The following is a 16,763-nucleotide window of genomic DNA, read 5'->3' as shown; positions in this document are numbered from 1 at the left end:
AAATATTCGGTTACGCTGACCTATAAAACGCTATTCCAAAAGCAAACTCAGACATGTTATACATCGTTAGAAAGCTTATCCTCTCATCTACTGAATGAAGGAATTGTCAATCAAGCCAGGCTGTACTAAAAAGGGTGACAATGCCGTAAACAACAGGTGTGGTATTACACACAGCTATTTTTGAAGGTACCCAGGCATCACAGATGCACGTATATTCACAAACAGATTGTCCAAGACAATATTTGACCATTAAAGGAGTACCATGGTGGTTGAACGTGACACTTCCCAGTTGTCTTCAGGCAACAACAAAACAAATGTGCATAATTTTTTAATTCTTCAGTCATTTCAATGTACTTTAAAACGTATTTTTCTAAGCCTAAATTTCCCACTATAAAAATTCACCCGAACCGTCTGGGCGTGGTAATGAGAACTGTCAGTTAGCTATGATTGACAGACCGTGCCTCGTTACCATAGCTACCCCCATGATACGCGCTCTCTTTGGGAGACTGAATTTTCACAAGCTAGCTAGCTTAGTAGTATATCAAGTATGGATAGATAGCTAAGGTAAGGACGTTGACTTATATCCAATTATAATTTTTGCTATCTAGTTAGCCAAGTTAAGATAAAAGCACAACTATAACGTCCGCATAAAAGCAAACTAGCAAGCTAACGTTGTCGACAACATTGCCTTATGAAAGCAAACCTCCTAGCTAGCTAACGTTAGCTAGCTAGCTAAATGAATATAACCAGAAATAATCTAAAGGCACTCTAATTTAAGTGAACCTAACGTTAGTCAAATATTTGCATTGTCTGAACAGCAGGACGGTGTGTCCTGTCAGATTTGTTTACGGGGCGTGGAAATGGGAGTGGTGACTGTATTCGTGACGTAGCAAAATGACAACTTTCTCAACCGGTTGAAAATAGGACGATGAATTTAAAACGCATATTTCTCCAAAAATACAGAATGGACATATTTAATACTTAGCTCATTGTGTTTCTTCAATGCCTCTTGTGCAAATAGCACATAAAACCGAGAAAGTGTGAAAATCACCATGGTACTCCTTTAAGTCTCAAAAGGGACTTCTCTACGCGTAAAATCAATGGTAAGGTCGTATATTTATTCAATATTTAGTCCCAGATATTGACTGTAAAATGACATGGTATAATTTTTTAAAAATTTGTCTCGTTTATTTCCTTATTCAGTGAGCAGGGATTTCACTGCTGTATTGGCATATTTTAGGGCTAATGTCGGGTTTATCTTGTTGCTATGACGGAATACGATTTCTCTCAGCATAATGATGGATTCAAAGACTAAACGAACTCATCCGATATTGTCTGCAAATGGATCTATGCCAAAGAAAAGTAATGATTCATCCTCTCAAAAAGCTTTTGCTAACAAACTTTTAGTAGCAAAAAACGAAATATCAACTCGCCATCCCTGCTACCTGCGCTCAGAGTACCGTATTATTTATCTCATAAAAAACACATTTTCAACGTACAAAAATGCTAAGTTACTCACACATACAAGACATACACCGTCTATAACTTATTCATTCAGACCGCCAAAATCCAGGCCTGCCATTAAAAGTATTGATATCAAAATGACGCCAAGTTACGGTACTACAAACAATATAGGCTATCTTGCCTCACCGAAATTAAATAAGATGTATTCCAAAGCAATGCTACCCAATATTTCCTGAATTCTTTCAAGTCAGTTGGCCCTGTGTTTTGTAATCTTACCATTTTACGATGTCATGCAAACTTTGTGTCAGATCAAAGAGTCAAATATTTCGAATTGCCTCATGGAACACATTGAAATTCATGTAGAAAACTGCTGGTAAGTAACTACAGGAAGCATATTTCTCCAGAAAACATATGTTTATACTTGCTTCTGAACTGAATTTCAGTAAATGTACAAGTGATTGTATATTTGCTACGTACAATAAATACTGCATGTAAAATACATATTGTCCATACATACATAGAGAACTTCTTTATCCCCATGGGGACATTTCTCTCGCAGCATGTTACATTCACATTTACGAACAGACATTTATACCAAGAAACATACAATCATTCACGCAACAGAAAGGCTGGGCAGCGAAATACATACATACCAATACAAATTGGACATTTAGACGCCTATTCAATCAATCTTGACTGTGAGAAAGCCATCCACACATATGTTTGGCCTGTCCATGTACTGCATGTTTATACATGCAGGGCCAAGTGACATGAAAGAATTGAGGAAATATTGGGTAGCATTGCTTTGGAATACATCTTAGTTATAGATGGTGTATGTCTTGTATGTGAGAGTAACTTGGCATTTTTGTACGTTGAAAACGTGTTTTTTATGAGATACAATTTCTTTTTGCAAAGCGTTTTATTATGAGAGTGAGAAATGCTAAGTGACTGTGTAAGAAACGGTTGTGGATTATGGCTATCCTTCTGTGAATTTGTACAGTCTGATGAGTGTGTACCGTTTAGCAGTTTCGGTTTGCTATATATGTAAAACAGTGACTGTGACAAAGTGTGCGGTGGCGTAAGTGTAAACGCATCAGAAACGCGGGTGAAATATGGCCAGTGTATGTACTGACAGATTTGACGGCCATCCAACAAGCCTTGATTGACAAAAGAATCAGCAAGCCCGTAGAATTAGAGCTCCCTAGGTCGCAACTTGTGTACCCTTCTGTCCTTCTCTGTTGTCTGTTATTTCGTGGAGATGGACTTTTAGTGTTTGTAAGGTTTATAAGGCATTTTGATAGGCTTATCTGCAGGTAGGAATCCTCTTCGCTGTTTTGCTACGCTAGAACCGGAAAACTTGATAGTGGAGAATAGGAGCAGACGCATATGTCCCAGCAGGCTTTGCATAAAAAATAACAACAGTGTGAGAGAAATTAGGAGAAATTATGAAATTGAGTAGTTGAAACAATATGTTTTTAGCAGAATGGGCATATTGGTGAAGGTTGACATGTTCACAGACTATAGTGCGAAGTAAATGAAGTAAGCATGAGCGAGCTTAGTTTCCTTATCGAACGGTATATATAACAGTCTGTATAAAATATTAGTTGCAGAAGTGGAGGGTTAAGTAACGTGAAATCTATTGCACTGATGTGCTTTTCTCATGTTCAGTACTAGTAGTTATAATTACGAGTGAGTCATGATTTTAAATGTAATGTTTTAATGGGGAGTTGCAGAACGTACATACGTAGTAATTATTTGTATGTGGCTAGATAGAGAACAGGGCGAGGTAACATGAATGTAGAAACGTGGCGTTTGCTGATAAGAAGGTTTTGTACGGTTGCCAAGTGAAGAAATATAGTTAGTAGAAATGGCACAGTGGTGAACTGGTGTAACTTTTTAATAAAAGGAATACATTTGCCATCATGAAATGCATATGGGTGGCCGTGAGTGAGTTTTGGTAAAGCAAATAAAAGCGTAAGAAAACATTAGTGTAAAAGAGGGAATTATCTGCCTGAGGGCGAGGCGGGATTCAGTCCTTCAACCGGAGGTTTACCGGTCTGTGACTTTGTTAGTGCAGCACCATGACATAGCTATGCAATGCGTGAAATATCATTAGCAAACCTGTCTGTGGTTTTAAAGAAGAACACAGGCCAGTAAGCACAGAAGAGCTCCCGTTGAATCCATATGGCTTTGCAATATTGTAGCCGGTTAATAACTGAACGTGCAGACGGTACGTCATAATTCAGTGGACACGTTTGGTGAAAGGCAGATAGATATGGTGCAAAAGCAATAATTGAGAAGTAGTAGACAATTATTAGTGAGGGTAAAACCAGGTTAAAGAAACATGTTCCTAGCTGGGCTTGAACATAGGGCCCCATGTTTCCAATACTGTAACCTTGCCCACTAGGCCACAGGCAGACTAGCTGTATAAACTGGAAATGTTTCAGAGTAAAAAGGTATGGGTATTTTGCGTGAGTATGCAAGTTTTTGATTGGGTCGTGTAGGTGAAGATTTGGCTGGTGTCTGTAAAATGTCCAATGGGGAGACATGTTGTTAGTGGGATAGGCATACCTGCCATCCCAATGTAGGGACAGTGATGCAAATAGAAACCTATGGGGAGCACATTAGAACGAGGAAGTACAATTTTTTTGTCTTTAAAATTGTGTTTTTTAGAACGGCAAGATTTTAAACAGTTGAACATAAAACTTATGGAAGCAGACGCACCAAACTATCGGCATCGATATCGCCATTGGCCGTTGTTTCCCCCCAAAAATCAGAAATTGGCTTCATATCGGTGCATCCCTACATGTGCTGTAGCTTAACTACTTCCAGTGTAAAGTACTTTGTAACTTATTTAACATTTTTAGAGTAGCTTCCCCAGCACTGCATATTACAGACCACAACCATCGTTAACAATTATGTATGAATAACAATAGTTATATTTGATTTCAGAAATTTCTGCTTGGCGATGAAGGGCATTCAGACGGCTTCTTTGATGTGTACACTGTGAGTTCTAGAGAATTCAGCAGAAATAAACAAGGGAAGTCAACTGTTCTGGATCTGGATGAAACTGGTAAAAAAAACAAAAACATAGGCCTATCTATTTAAGCACAATGTGAAGGTAAAATAAATGGTTTAAGTGCTAACCAGCTGTTTTTTCTACTATTTACAAAGAATTGCCATTGCTGATGGAGCACATTAAGAAACTGTATGTCTCCCATTCTGTGAAGGAAGTGAAAGATTATGTATCTGATGTTTCCGGAATCATTTCATATCTTCGCTTTTCAAAGGACGCCGTCAGTTCAAAGGTGTGTTTTGACTCCATATGTATATTTTAATATATTTATAAAAATTGTAATATTATCATGGAGAACCAAATGCAGATGATTTTATTGAAGACTGGCAGCTGCTGTTTCTGAAATTAAACATTAAAGACAGTCTTGCTGGAATTCTGGTGTACTGCCAGCTACCTTCCATATTCAAAATCCAGATACACTACATGGCCAAATGTATGTGGACACCTGATATCCAACATCTCATCCAAAATTATGGGCATTAATATGGAGTTGGTCCACCCTTTGCTGGTTCAAGTTCTACCACTACTTTTGGAGACATAGTGCAGGTAGTTTGGTGATTTGGGTATACTGTTTCACAAAATTAGCAATGGATATGATATAAATATCAAATGTTCCCTGATCTAGCTATCAACAGAAAGTCATAATTTGGGTGGTGTTTCATTTTAATTACTCATGTTTAAGTAAAATGTTCACTGTAAAATCAGAAGTTACACTTTATGTGAGAGTAAATACTGCCCTTTTTCAGGCTCAGACTTCAAATTTCCAGGAGTTCAGGCGACTTGGAAAGGACTTGGATGAAACTTGCATAAAACTGAATTCAGTTCTGGGCAGAGTTCACACAATACTCCGGAAAGGTCTGCGGACTGGAGCAGAGGAAGCAGAGAAATGCTGCCTGAGGAACGCCACAAAGAGTGTGCTGGAACCAGTGAGTTTGCGTTAAATGGCAACGGCCGGCTTTTCTCTGGACAAATGATCAAAGTCTGGCAAATTGAAAGCCTTCCTGACATTGTAGCAGTCAATGAATGAACAAATAAATAAATAAATAAATAAATAAATAAATAAACAAAGAAATGTTTATAGAGACTCAATATTATACATCTCGCCAACGCCAGATATAGCCAATATCCCTGTGGTCACAGAGCTCCACCAAAAAATGATAAAACAAGTCAAAGAGACGTACTGTTGCTAATTCAGTGTTATGATGAACCTAGCCTTTTTACTGAAACAACTTTATGAAGTGACAGCGATTGCTTTTTTGATATGTGTAAAGTACTTCTGTTTCAGCACTGACATACTGAAAATGTCCCAGCTGAAATTAACAATTCACTCCATTTTGAAGTAAATTTGGTAGAGCTATGATTTTAGCACTCAATTTGAGTGCTAGGCCACAAGTGGCAATTACTGGGTCCAAGCAGTATGGGACAATGGTGCAATGTAAATCAATGAAAGAAAACTGAGCTATTCTAATGAGTGAAACTACACCATAGCCGCGTTTCCACCGCAGGAACTTTACCCCGGAACTAGGAACCTTTTGAGAAACTCAGTGCGTTTCCACCGCAGGAACTAGGGTCTAAATTTAGTTCCGGGGGCTTTATTTTACCCCCCAAAAAGTTCCTGCTCAGGGGGTAGTACTTTCCGAAAGTACAGGAGCCTTTTGGGTGGAGCTTGCAGCGCAGAACATTTCTGATTGGTCGAGTACTCGCAGCATTTTTTTTGTGTTTATTTTCAGGCGCCATGTTTAAAAATATGTAGGCGCAAACCGATTTATTTTCATAATAACTTCAAATCAAACTTGTATGTTATGCGGCGCAGTAGCCTACTTTTGATTATAGCCTGCCAACGTCTTGGAATTATAACGTGTGCTCTTCTGTTCTTTTCTTGCGTTAGTATTCGTTTTATAAATGCTAAGCATTCGTGCGGGGACAGCATATTACGTACCAAAACATTCAAACGGATTAATTCGGTTTCTGAATATTTTCTTCCGGATTTTCTTTGCTAGCCCGTTGTAATTGACTCAAAACGTTTGATACAGTTATGTGAGGTATGCGGTAGTTCTGCGTAATTCACATTGGTGATACAGTAAAAGCAAACTGGAAATCACCTTCTGCACTTTTTGTCAGGGTAAAATAACAGGTTAATTCTAGTAATCGTACCTTTAGCTTTTTCAGACTGCCGTAATTTTACTCTGCCATTCTTCAATTCCACAAAAAGACCAAAAAGACCAAGACTATGGACTAATTTATGGTGCATGGTTCGCATCTGGAGGGCACACTTCGCTGCTCGGCTAGCAGTAACTTCGAAGGAAAGCAAACGGTGGCTGTACCACTACTAATTTAAATTTTCACGCAAGTCCGAGTTTTCGTTCTATTCTTGTCATTTTGCGATTAGCCTATATAGAATTGACGATGAGAAAGTAATCAAACAGCAAATTGTTTACAACGTGTGCATGTTTTCTGCTGTTGTTGCCAGTTATATTGGAAATGTGAATGCATTCTGTCGCTTCGGATGTCAAGACATGAAAGCGAATGTTCGCATAAAAACATAATTAATGTGTTTGAGAGGATATATAAAACAATTACAATCTGACTATTGGCCTGTTATATCCTATTTGTTGCATAACGACGGTCCAAGTTCAACTACCAATGACAGTTTTGCTTGACAACGGTAAAATATGCCCAAACGGCTGCAGAAGAATATTTCAATTCCAGATGATTAAATCGATAAAAATCAATAAATACAAAAGTAACCATATATAGTCATTGTTGGTAACCCGTTGTATATAAGTGGAATAAACCCCTCCGGGCTGTCCCGGTTATTAGAAAATAATGTAGGCTACTTCGGTGGTAGTATGGGATTACAGAAGAAATCATATGACAGATGGACCGACGACAACGTCGCTTTTTCATACGTCAGTGGGCTAATTTGCCTAATCTTCGCGGGACTTTAGACCGCGGTGGAAACGCAGACAACCATGGGCTGAAGGAACCTTTTAGTTCCTGGTAAAGTAGTTCCAAATGTATCTGGTCCCTCCTTGGTCTGAGGCTGTTTTTCATGGTTTGGGCTAGATCCCTTAGTTCCAGTGAAGGCAAATTTTAATGCTACAGCATACACGTAAAATCACATTCTAGATGATTCTGTGCTTCCCTAGCAGTATGAGGAAGGTCCATCCAATTATAAGGTATACAATTTTGGCATGTGTAGCACCCCTTATGGGTATAGGTTGGACTGCAGTTACACAAATGCTCATTTAACAGCCCTTTAGATCTATTCGAAGTTTCAAAACCATACAGCAAATATAGGAGAGCATTAGGAGGCTATGGAATGCACGATGTGGTGGGTTTGTGCCAGATTTTTGTCTGGTTTTGTGATTCCTTTTCCTTTAAGGTGTTTTGTTGCCAGGTTAGCCTTTTTGGTTTTCTTAAATATATCTGTTACTTAGTTTTTGTGCAATAACAGGTGGTAAACCAAACACTTCTGTTGTGTAGTCCTGTCTGTCCAACATGTGAGCGGTGGCCACCTCCAGCCCTGCCTCACATTGGTGGAGAATGCAGACATAGTGCCCCTAGTGGACACACAGATATTTATTTCTGTAATTTTTCCCAAAACTTTTTGCTGAAATTGAGAATCTTTTTTTCTCCTTTAAATAAATAAAAATAAACAAATTTTGAGACACCACAGGCAGGAAACATCTCAGCAGGCCAGCCCTCCTCCCAGACTTAACCCTTTGCGTGGGAGGATGTGGAGGCCTGCCCTCTGGAACACCTGGGGGATCTCCTCTGCCTGGTCTCTGAGGCCTACCTCAGCCCCAGGAAGGACCTGGATGGGTGGCTCGCGGGGGACCTGGGTGCACGCCTGGGCCAGAACTGGGATGCCCTCGAGTCTGAGAAGGAAGAGGCCTAGGATAAGCTGGATGGGTCCTTGTGGTGGGAGTGGTGTGGGAACCCTTGGCACTGTGGGGACTGTGACCTATCAGAGGACCTTCCAGAAACTGCTGTCCTGCTGCCCAGTCCAGAGGTGCCACCGGAGCCCGCAGCTCCGCCACCCTGCCTAGGGGAGCAGCCAGATTCTGCCACCCTGTCACCTGCTCCTGTCACCTTGATCCCTCCAGAGGGACCTCTTGCTCCTTATGCTGTGAGCCCTCAGAGGGTCCCTTGCCTCCACCTGCCGAAGCAGTGAGCCCTCCAGACGAGTGGCCTCCACTGCCAGCAGCATTCGGAGGCTGTGGAATGCATGGTGTGGGGGGGTTGATGACAGATTTTTGCGTGGTTCTCTGATTCCTTTTCCTTTGGGGTGTTTCATTGCCAGGTTGGCCATTTTGGTTTTCTTAAAGGTATCTTTGACTTTTTTTTTTTTGCAATAACAGGTGATAAGCCAAGCACTTCTGTTGTTTTGTCCTGTCTGTCCACCACCAGAGCTGTGGCCATACCCAGCCTGGCCTCACAGTACATTTATAAAACAAGATTTTCAACTGCAAATTGACATGCCATTGCATGAAAACTGGATTTAGTGACCGGTATCGTGAAGTCAGTTGGCTATGTCATTGTAATCTATCCAATATAACTACGTCATCCAACGTTAATATTTCCAAACTTAATAAACACCACACTGTAACAACAAAAATGCTTCGCTACATGTAAAGTGTTGCAACTAAGATATTTGCCTGATAAAAATGCATTATCAGCATATTTATCAATTTTTTAAAACTATTTAATCATATAGGCCTGTAGTGCCTTTGTAGATACTGTAGCTGTAACCTCTTGTGGTTAACTTTTCAATTACAGTTAATGCAAGGCAATATGCCTTCTAAATAACAATTCTGCTATTTTAATACTTGTTATTTTCAGCAAATGAGCATATTGCAGTGACATCTCTGGTGAAGCACAACTGGACTATCTAGACTTGTAGCAGCCATTAAACAAATATAACTTTCAGTCTGTATTGGTCTAACATTTGGGAATAAGCTGTCCAGGCTACGCTTTATAGCTAGCCTAACAGTATTATGAAAGAATGAAAGATAATACATCAATGATGATGTAATAACAGCACATTAATAATACAATGAATACTACCACTAATACTCCCCCTCCTACTACTGCTACTACTAATGACGATGATGATGATGATGATGATAATAATAATAATAATAATAATAATAATAATAATAATAATAATAATAAAAACAATTAACTTTTGATTAGATAAATGGTTCTATTTTACTGCTATGGGTCTCGTGTTTCTAGTGCTCCAAGCTAGACTGCGGACTGGGGGAGGGTGGTGTGTGGAGCAGGTTCTGCTGGGGGTGAATGGGGGTAAGCACAATACATGGGCTATACACCCTTTGACTCGTAACAATGGCAATTACTTCTGATAGATGGGGAAAAAAAGATTTCAGATTTTACAATGATCTTTTTACTACATGTTAAAGAATGTGCTGGTGAATACTCTTACTCAACTGCAGTCTCTTGTAAACCTCATGTATCTTCAAAGCAGCTTTTACAGTGAAAAAGGGATGCCTCATGCGTAAATTGTTTTCCCTACAAGGCGATTTTTCATTTGCATGTTTGTATTTGTACAGACACGGTTTGGTGGCGGAGGCCACCACAGGACGCTCAAAGCCTTGTGTAGAAAGGATGGCTATCACCGATCTGACAAAATAGGGGTATTTGATCTGAACTACACTCTGTCAGAACCAATGTACAAACAGATGAATGATGTATTTCTGACAACGTTTAGGTGAGTGACTTTTGTGTTTATGAATCTTGTATTTTCCTTTTGCAACCAATGTTACGCCTATATCTCATGATTCAGAGTGATTTCCCTTTAGCTAATTTCCATTTATGTCCCTGGTTCTACTAACAGAACTCAACTTGAAGAATCTCTTGTAGTTCACTTTGTTAATCCCCTTTATGAATTTAAAAGCCTCCATCAAATCACCCCTAAGTCTCCTTTAACTAAGCTTGAAGAGATTAAGTGTATTAAGACTTTTTTTCATAGCTTTTATTTTTTATACCAGGAATCAGCTTTGTTGCCCTTCTTTGAGCCTTTTCCAGAGAATCTATATCAATGGTTCTCAAACTCGGTCAGTGTGGGTGCACACTTTTTCCTTGTCCTGTCATCATTTCCCAATTAATAGCAGGGTAATAGAAGTCACCAATGATAATAGTCTCACAATCCTGACAAGCTAGTTTTATTTTTTAAGAGCGCTGAGTTCACACTACTGTCTGAAGCTGGCGTCCGTTAACACATGCCTATCACAAGGCCCTTTTCATGTTCCCCTATGAGCTTTATCCAAATATCACGAGGCACAAGCTGGTCAATGTCTAAAATTTTCTGCACATTAAAATTTGCTTTTACATAGAGAGCTACACCCCCACCTCTCTTACTGGATCTATATTTCCTAGTGAGTTAATTATTTTGAAGCGGAAAGGAAAACGCCTTTCTCCCATAGGCAGTCTAATTTTTTGATCCAGAAGTCCCAAAATTTGTAATGACCTCGAAGGGAATGACTGTTGTAGTCTGTATTGGTATCTGTTTGCTGTTCGTGTTTGTTTTGTGTTTCTGTGGGTTTATTGTTTTTCACATCCTCCATCCCAGTGTTTTCGTTCTCCCGGTCACTTGTCTCCCCAGTGCCGTCTCTGTGTCTGTGTTCCCTGAGCTGCTTCACTCCCCTGTATTTGCGTGATTTCACTATTCGGGTGGTTCCGGGTTTTCTTTCTTCTTTCCAGTCCTGTTTTACTTACTTCCTGCTTATATCTAGTTTTACTCATTTCTACTAATCCTTACTAACTTATAGATTGTAAAGTACTAACCTCATTAATATACTAACATGTGAATATTACTAATGGATTAACAAACACTAGTTTTGGGTTTTTGATAGTTTAGATCACTAATCACTAATACATTAACCAGTCTCCCCTTTTCCATGCTGTGCTGTAGCTCCGCCCCTTTTCTTTCTAGTCTGCCCTAACTCTGAGTTCTGCAATTGCCTGCACCTGTCTCCTGCTCTAACTGCACCTCTCTCTCTCTGCATGTGTTTTACCTGCTAAACCCAGGCCGTCTGTTATCATTGTTGTCTGTGATTCCAGTCCGTGTTTTGTCAGTCCCCTGTCATTTAATTAGTTATCCTAATGTTCTTCACCTGGATGTTGTTTGTTACTCCGCCCTCACTCACATAACCCCTCCCTGATTGTTACCTTCCCCAGTGTATAAATGTCAGTCTTTTCCACCAGCTCCCTGTCAGAATGTTGATCGTATTCACTGTGCTGATGTGTTGTAAGCCTTTGTTTATCGAGATCCTTGAGACACCCTTTCTGTACAACTTTGAGTTTGCCTGCCCCTTTTGTTTGATTGCTTTCTGGTTTGACCTTCGCTTTGTTTTGACTTCTCTTTTGCCTGTTCCTTTGTACCTTCGCCTATTTGATCTCCTGGTTTTTGATTTTTTGCCCGTTTACCACTATTCTTTTGGAAACTCGATTACCTGGCTTTGAACTTTGGACTGAATAAAGACAACGTTTTTTGGATTTCCCTGGTCTGCGTTTTGGTCCTTGCACAGAACATAACAATGACGACACTACTTCTGAGGCCCATAGCTTGCTGTTCATGGGAAAAGCAGTCTTGGACTGTCAGCTATAATCAGCAGTCAGAAGTTGACAACAGACCTTTAGGAGCATCAGCACATGGAAAGTTGTTAACAGACCAAGTCACTCAACAGCCATATTTCTGTGTTTGATATGTCTATGTATCACCTCAGAGTAACACCAACAAATCATTTTACATTATCTCTCAAGCGCTGGAGGTTCGAGAGCATCAATCAATGGGCGCTTTGCAAGTTTTCAAGAGAACTTCATCACAAATGAACTTCTGAATTCTCACAAAACAAAGAATAAAGAAAAATACTTGCGTCTGGTGTACATCAGAACAGAGGTGAGAGAGAACCCCTTTTAAAGCCTCTTTTACTGTAGCTGTACAGTTGGTCTCTTTTTTTATGTACTACAAGTGAACTGATCCATCTTCCATATCATCTAGCAAAGAAAATTACACAAGAATTTGGAAAAGCAAATCCTAAAGAGAAAGAAGCTGATCTACAATTCCCTCACTGATTCAATCCGTGACACCATGACGCCAACATATCAAGGTCAGAATCTGAATAGTGGACATTTGGGAATTAAATAATTCCAGATTTATCAGTTAACACGTTAAATACTGTTATTAATAGAAATGAATGCAAGAATGTGTCAAATTTATTTTCAGAATGCGTTGACATCCATGGACAATCTTCTTTCTATAAGATTCAACATAAACTGAAAGATGCCATTGAGAAATCCAAAAATTACATGTTCTTTGTGGCCAGGAAGAAGATGCTAGATGAGTTCAGTAGTCTGCAGGTTAGTTTTCCCTGGAAAATTCTACTTGCCATTAAGGAACTCTAAATTATCAACAAAAAAAAAGGTGGGGGGGGGTGACAGTTAATTCAATGTTTATGGTATAATAATGCTGGCAAGGCATCACCACTTTTACTTCCCATGTTTGTATAAGCTACAGGCGACATATTTCTGCCTGAGCCAAATACATGTTTTTACTTTGATTAAGATCACCCCAATCTAATAAATGTTGCATGTTTTTCCTGTTTAAATTGCTGCTGTTTGCATGTAAATATAGATTGTTTTTTATAAATAAGAGAAAAAATGAAATAAAAAATTGCTGTAGCTAAGATTTACTACCTTTAAAAAAATAACTTTACAGAAAATGATCAAATCTCTTTTCAATCTTTACTTTATAGAAATACCTTGTGACAGAAACTAAGACACAGATGACAACCTCCTTGAGGCTGGCTCTAAACCAGATCCCAGATGACCTCACTGGCCTCCCAGGTAACCAGTGGAAACCCCTTTTAGACTGCAGGAGGATGTCAAAGGACACTCTGTACACTGTATACTGAACCAGCAAATTACGATATGTCCTAATTATTCCTGCCCTCCTTTGGTTTGAGAGGCGGCTGGGCCATGCGGTCGCTCCTTGATTATGATATCTGATAAATTTAATGTGGAAATATTCCAGTTCCATGTTGCAGGATACTGATTCATTGATTAAGCTTTCTTTTCTGTGTGATGTTTATGTGTCAGTAAGTTTTCTATGTCTGACACCTTTCATACTCAACTCCCATCATTTACTTCGACAATGTCCCCGGAAAACAAGCAATACTCATTTTCTTATGGATGATTGCTAATTGCTAAGATTTCTGCTAGATAAACGTACTGTGTTTGTTGGTGTAATATCTGTTCACAAAAAAGCAGACAGTGCTCAACCAACGCAGACAAGGGAAAGCACAAAATATACCAAAATTGTTTGTTAGGTGACATTAAATGGATATATAATATTAAATATTACATTTCCTTCACTCAACAATTTGGTGCAATATTTGTAAGCAAAAGGTAACAACAAGAAGGTGTTTTGAGAAATGCTTATTTAAATTGTGTACGTTAGCTGCAATGTATCGTAAGAACCATCTTAAAGGAGTACCATGGTGATTTTCACACTTTCTCGGTTTTATGTGCTATTTGCACAAGAGGCATTGAAGAAACACAGTAAGCAAAGTATTAAATATGTCCATTCTGTATTTTTGGAGAAATATGCGTTTTAAATTCATCGTCCTATTTTCAACCGGTTGAGAAAGTTGTCATTTTTCTACGTCACGAATACAGTAACCACTCCCATTTCCACGCCCCGTAAAGAAATCTGACAGGACACACAGTCCTGCTGTTCAGACAATGCAAATATTTGACTAACGTTAGGTTCACTTAAATTAGAGTGCCTTTAGATTATTTCTGGTTATATTCATTTAGCTAGCTAGCTAACGTTAGCTAGCTAGGAGGTTTGCTTTCATAAGGCAATGTTATCGATAACGTTAGCTTGCTAGTTTGCTTTTATGAGGACGTTATAGTTGTGCTTTTATCTTAACTTGGCTAGCTAGATAGCAAAAATTATAATTGGATATAAGTCAACGTCCTTACCTTAGCTATCTATCGATACTTGATATACTACTAAGCTAGCTAGCTTGTGAAAATTCAGTCTCCCAAAGAGAGCGTATCATGGGGGAAGCTATAGTAACGGGGCACGGTCTGTCAATCATAGCTAAGTGACAGTTCTCATTACCACGCCCAGACGGTTCGGGTGAATTTTTATAGTGGGAAATTTAGGCTTAGAATAATACGTTTTAAAGTACATTGAAATGACTGAAGAATAAAAAAATTATGCACATTTGTTTTGTTGTTGCCTGAAGACAACTGGGAAGTGTCACGTTCAACCACCATGGTACTCCTTTAAAAGTTTAAGTTCCGTCGTTATCGGAAACAGGGCCCAAGTCTGGTTCCCGTTTGGAACTGTGTGTACCCATTACATTACATTACATTACAGGCATTTGGCAGACGCTCTTATCCAGAGCGACGTACAACAAAGTGTATAACCATAACCAGGAACAAGTATGACGAAACCCCTAGAGAGAAGTACCGGTCCAAGTACAGGGAACAACCGCATAGTTCAACCTGGACCCTGGTGGTTAAACTGATTAACACTAACAACGAGAACGGCAACAACGCAATCTATGGAAAAATAAAAATAAATAAATAAAAATACAAGTAGTGAAATACAAAAATACAAATACCCATAACATACACATTTTTGTGAACCAACATCATCACCACACAAAAGATTCAAACAGTCCAAGACTATACCTCTAACCAATTCTGTTTTTTCACTTGCTGTACGGAACTTCAGGTTGCTTATTTTGGCAGGAAATACAGGTTAGTTAATTTTCACAGGTCTAAGGTTGTAGTATCCTACATGGCAGTCACCCTGGTCAATAGCCCACCTATTGTGCACAAAAATCTCTGGTCATGTAAAGACCTACAGTAGTTGTCGTATGTGCTGTGCTTTGTTTCAAATTGTTTAGTATATCTGCCAGCATGTATCTCAAACGATGTGATTTGTTCTTCATTCCAGATGTTTCAGAAGAAATGGAGACAATGAAGCGAAGCTGTGACTCTTTAGGACTCAAGATATTTTAAGTCACCGAAAGCGGATGACGGATCCAGCTGAGATCACCATGGCAACCTGTCTCATCCAAATAAGGTTGCAAAATTTCATGAATATTCAGGGTGGAAACTTTCTTTGGGAATTAATGGGAATATATGGGAATTAACAAAAATGAATGAACAATCTTTTGCAACCCTATACCCAAACAATGAGGGTGCTGTGAAACATGCATTTTAACAGACACTGATGACTATTTTGCTTGTCAACATGTGTGTACAGATAATTCCCTGAAGAATCAGCATTAATCCACCACACCACTGGGATTGACTAATTGTTCATTCAGCTTTTAAAACTAAGCAAGAATTTTATAAATCAACAGGGTTTTCTTTAATAAATTTTAATGACAGTTCAATGCTAAATACTGAATTTTGACATTTGATCAGTTGAGAGAGATTTGACAGTTTAACTGGCCCTCTTTAAATATTTTACTCCTATGTCAAGTACAGTATGTATAGCTACATATATAACCATAGCTTTTTATTTTAGTGCCAAGTGCTTATCTTGCTAGCTAGTTACTTACTTAAGTTACCTACTTGATTCTGCTCGCAATTCTAAAGACAATAAATGACAGGTGCACCAGGAGGAAATGCAAGTGCTTTTTTAATTCATTCACTGCTTTGCTGTGCTACAAGGTCACAAATTTCCATCTCTGAGTTTGGGGGAAAAGTGGTCTGAAATGAACATGCAGCACCAATGCTGTTTGTGTTGAATAACTGAAGTCAAGTGAACTCATCAGTTCAGTTCAGTACAGCAAAGCAAAAATGTTCCTTAAACTGTTTCATATTCATTTCTTCTGCGGTCAACCTATGAAGTTTTTAGTCATTTTAAACAGAGAATTGATTTTCTGCACTTCTTATTTTAAGTGGCGGCTTAATAAAAGTAGTTAAAAAATAACAGTTTAGTTTGGTGTATGACAATATAGGCTAATAATAATATTTCAGTGTGATGACTTCTTTGTGTGGGATTTTTAGTGGGAAATTGGGGCTCTTGGGAGTATAACCATAATATTGTATGTGTACTTTTTCCATTCAGGAATTTTTTGCATTATATAATCATATCAATAATCATTCATAAAGTAGAATGTACCCAGTATAAGAAGGGAATTATTCTGTACTGTGTGTGATTTGTTGT

General features: G+C 38.8%; 1 protein-coding gene across 1 annotated transcript in view; it reads left to right on the top strand.

Annotated features, from left to right (window-relative positions):
• LOC135235962 (nuclear GTPase SLIP-GC-like) overlaps positions 1-16,526 on the top strand; it is a 43,041-nt gene extending 26,515 nt beyond the window's left edge. The window contains exons 12-20 of the mRNA XM_064302063.1: positions 4,417-4,537; positions 4,639-4,772; positions 5,287-5,466; positions 10,117-10,274; positions 12,329-12,464; positions 12,567-12,675; positions 12,792-12,925; positions 13,321-13,411; positions 15,540-16,526. Coding sequence (XP_064158133.1) covers positions 4,417-4,537; positions 4,639-4,772; positions 5,287-5,466; positions 10,117-10,274; positions 12,329-12,464; positions 12,567-12,675; positions 12,792-12,925; positions 13,321-13,411; positions 15,540-15,604 — 1,128 coding nt within the window. The 3' untranslated portion in view covers positions 15,605-16,526. The remainder of the gene's footprint in view (positions 1-4,416; positions 4,538-4,638; positions 4,773-5,286; positions 5,467-10,116; positions 10,275-12,328; positions 12,465-12,566; positions 12,676-12,791; positions 12,926-13,320; positions 13,412-15,539) is intronic.
• Positions 16,527-16,763: the final 237 nt, after the last annotated feature.

The sequence above is a fragment of the Anguilla rostrata genome, chromosome 1 (assembly GCF_018555375.3).
Source record: "Anguilla rostrata isolate EN2019 chromosome 1, ASM1855537v3, whole genome shotgun sequence".
NCBI lineage: Eukaryota > Metazoa > Chordata > Actinopteri > Anguilliformes > Anguillidae > Anguilla > Anguilla rostrata.
The sequence above is the reverse complement of the archived record's forward strand: the minus strand, read 5'-3'. Positions and strand labels throughout refer to the sequence as shown.